Source organism: Sitophilus oryzae, unplaced genomic scaffold (assembly GCF_002938485.1).
Source record: "Sitophilus oryzae breed Bouriz unplaced genomic scaffold, Soryzae_2.0 scaffold_1_pilon_pilon, whole genome shotgun sequence".
Lineage (NCBI taxonomy): Eukaryota > Metazoa > Arthropoda > Insecta > Coleoptera > Curculionidae > Sitophilus > Sitophilus oryzae.
This window is the reverse complement of record NW_022146725.1, coordinates 1,075,299-1,077,912: the sequence shown is the minus strand read 5'-3', so window position 1 is coordinate 1,077,912 and position 2,614 is coordinate 1,075,299. Positions and strand designations below refer to the sequence as shown.

The following is a 2,614-nucleotide window of genomic DNA, read 5'->3' as shown; positions in this document are numbered from 1 at the left end:
AAAGATAAAGGATTATACTATATCCGTATTGTAGCACATTTTTAGACAACTTCTTTATTTTTAAGAGTTTGATGGTCAAACAACAAAATATTCCTTATGTTTGGACTAAGTTTTCTCGAAAATAAAGACATAATTTAAAATTCCGTTACAATACGGAAATATATTGAAGTTTTGTAATTACAGTGATATATAATTTATACAGTTTTGTAACAAATTGCTCGCTATTTTATGGCAAATGCTGAAGCTCTGCAAACCTTAATCAAGTATTAATCAAAGCAGGTGTGTTTGGAATTTTGAATGTGGCTTAACACGACAGGATCGGGCTAAGCCTTATTAATATATATTTCTTTCGGTCAAACATCCGCTTTACCCGACCCCTGAGAGCAACCTGAACAGTACAGCTTAATAGACTCTTAACAAAAAATCATTGTGATACGCGCTGATAAGAGACCTTTTTTGTAGAGAATTCAGCTTCCTACAAATATATGAGAAATATTTTTTATACAAAATACAGGGTGAGTCCTGTAAGCCGGTCATGGTTTCGAGGAATGATAGAGGACATCGAAATATTAATTTTGATATGGCACACTATGGACCGGAAATGCTTCTTACGCAAGATACAGGGTGTTAAAGTTTTTGAAAAATTAAAGATATTCTTTAATACTTTTTTAACAGTTCATCGTTATAAAATTTTATTATAGGAGTCTGCCTAACAGAGACACTATAATTTTAAAAAGAAGAGGTTTTAGTTTCAACCAGTGGCGTAGTTGTAATACGCATCGGGTAATATTTTCAAAAAAAAAATAGTACGCCACTGATAATAATAAAAATTTCGGAGTTTTTTTTATTTACTCGGTTTATTTCCAAGAAAAAATGTCTCTCTTGCAACTTTCTTCTATCTAACACCATTTTGTCACAATTTAAAAAAAAAGATTTTTTTAATGAGAACCTTACATATGCGAATTATTATAACTACCTTAAAACTACGAATTTTATTATCAACAATAAAAAAAATTCAGTTTATAATTTTTTAAAAATTTATTTAGAGCTAATAGTAAAAAGTACTAAAGTTACCCAAGATGAAGGGAGCTAACGATGCACATGTGTTTCTGCCCTCTAGTTATAATAATTCGCTGTATTTAAGATTCTCATTAAAAATTTATTTATTTTTAAATTGTGACAAAATGGTGTTAGATAGGAGAAAGTTGCAAGAGACATTTTTCTTTTGAAATAAACCGAGTAAATAAAAAAACTCCGAAATTTTTATTTTTATCAGTGGCGTATTATTTTTTTTTGAAAAAATTACCCGATGCGTATCACAGCTACGCCACTGGTTGAAACTAAAACCTCTTCTTTTTACATTTAAAGTATCTCTGTAGCACTATGTAGATTCCTATAATGAAATTTTATAACGATACCTTTAACTGTTAAAAAACTATTAAAGAATATCTTTAATTTTTCAAAAACTTTAACACCCTGTATCTTGCGTAAGAGGCATTTCCGACCCATAGTGTGCTATATCAAAATTAATATTTCGACGTCCCCTATCATTCCTCGAAAGCATGACCGACTTACAGGATTCACCCTGTATTTTGTCCAAATAGTAGATACCGAGATATGAATTTTTCTTTCTAAAATTAAGAAAAAAAAAGAAAAATGAAAGGCAGAGGACCTTCCTATTAAATTAAGAGCTCATACTTGGAGAGAATTTTTTTGACAACCAACCTTTTTTTCGGAGTATAAAGTGAAAATAAAAATAGTCGATTTTTTTGACTCACCCTAATGACTAGTGTATTTCATTATAAATGCTTTGTATTATTTTAGACTGAAAAGGCGCTTGCCACATTTAACAAAGCAATCGCTAGTAACCCCAAATCTCCACTGTGCAAGTTCCATAGAGCGTCGGTCTATTTCGCCTTGGGCAGGCACGTCGAAGCTCTCAAAGAATTAGAAGAACTCAAAGAAATCATACCCAAAGAATCTTCAGTTTATTACCTCATAGGTATACACCCAGCTTGATTTGTCTTTAGTAACAGTACTAATTTAATATTATTCGTTCATTTAGGGAAAGTGCATAAAAAATTAGGCAACACCGATTTAGCGTTGCAACACTTCAGCTGGGCCACAGACTTGGATCCGAAAGGAGCCAGTAACCAGATTAAGGAGGCGTTCGATCCCGCCATCGGTCGAAATACCGTGGATCCGGAGGAAAGTCCTTTATCGCCAGCTCTGGACGAGTATCCATCGGAAAGTAATTCGGGTAAGCCATCATATTAGTGTGTTCACTAGTCTGTTCAATGGAAGAATATTTGACATTAGTGCCAGTTGTTTGATATTTTACTTTAAAAGTATTTAGTCTTTTCCGTCGTTATTTTACGTATACTGTGCTGGAAACTGTTACTTTTGGGTCGGTATTTACATCTGTGGAAGTAAATCGCATAGGGATCTTATTAAGTCGGAGTGAGAGAAATGCGACGGTGTGCTGTTGCGGCGTTGCCGGTACGCCTTTCCCTATCAAGTAAAGTAAAATCACGATCGCACACCGCTTATTTTTAAACTTTTTTTCGAAAAGATAACTAGATAACATTAGATATGTTTCGGAGCATCTGAAATC

The 2,614-nt window shown here is 33.2% G+C and overlaps 1 protein-coding gene across 1 annotated transcript; it reads left to right on the top strand.

Annotated features, from left to right (window-relative positions):
* Positions 1-1,824: 1,824 nt before the first annotated feature.
* On the top strand, positions 1,825-2,277 carry LOC115883837 (cell division cycle protein 27 homolog; the record flags this gene model as incomplete). Its single annotated transcript, XM_030902244.1, has 2 exons — positions 1,825-2,002; positions 2,066-2,277. Coding segments are annotated over 2 exons (390 nt in total), but the record flags the coding sequence as incomplete, so codon positions are not given.
* Between the last annotated feature and the right edge of the window lie 337 nt (positions 2,278-2,614).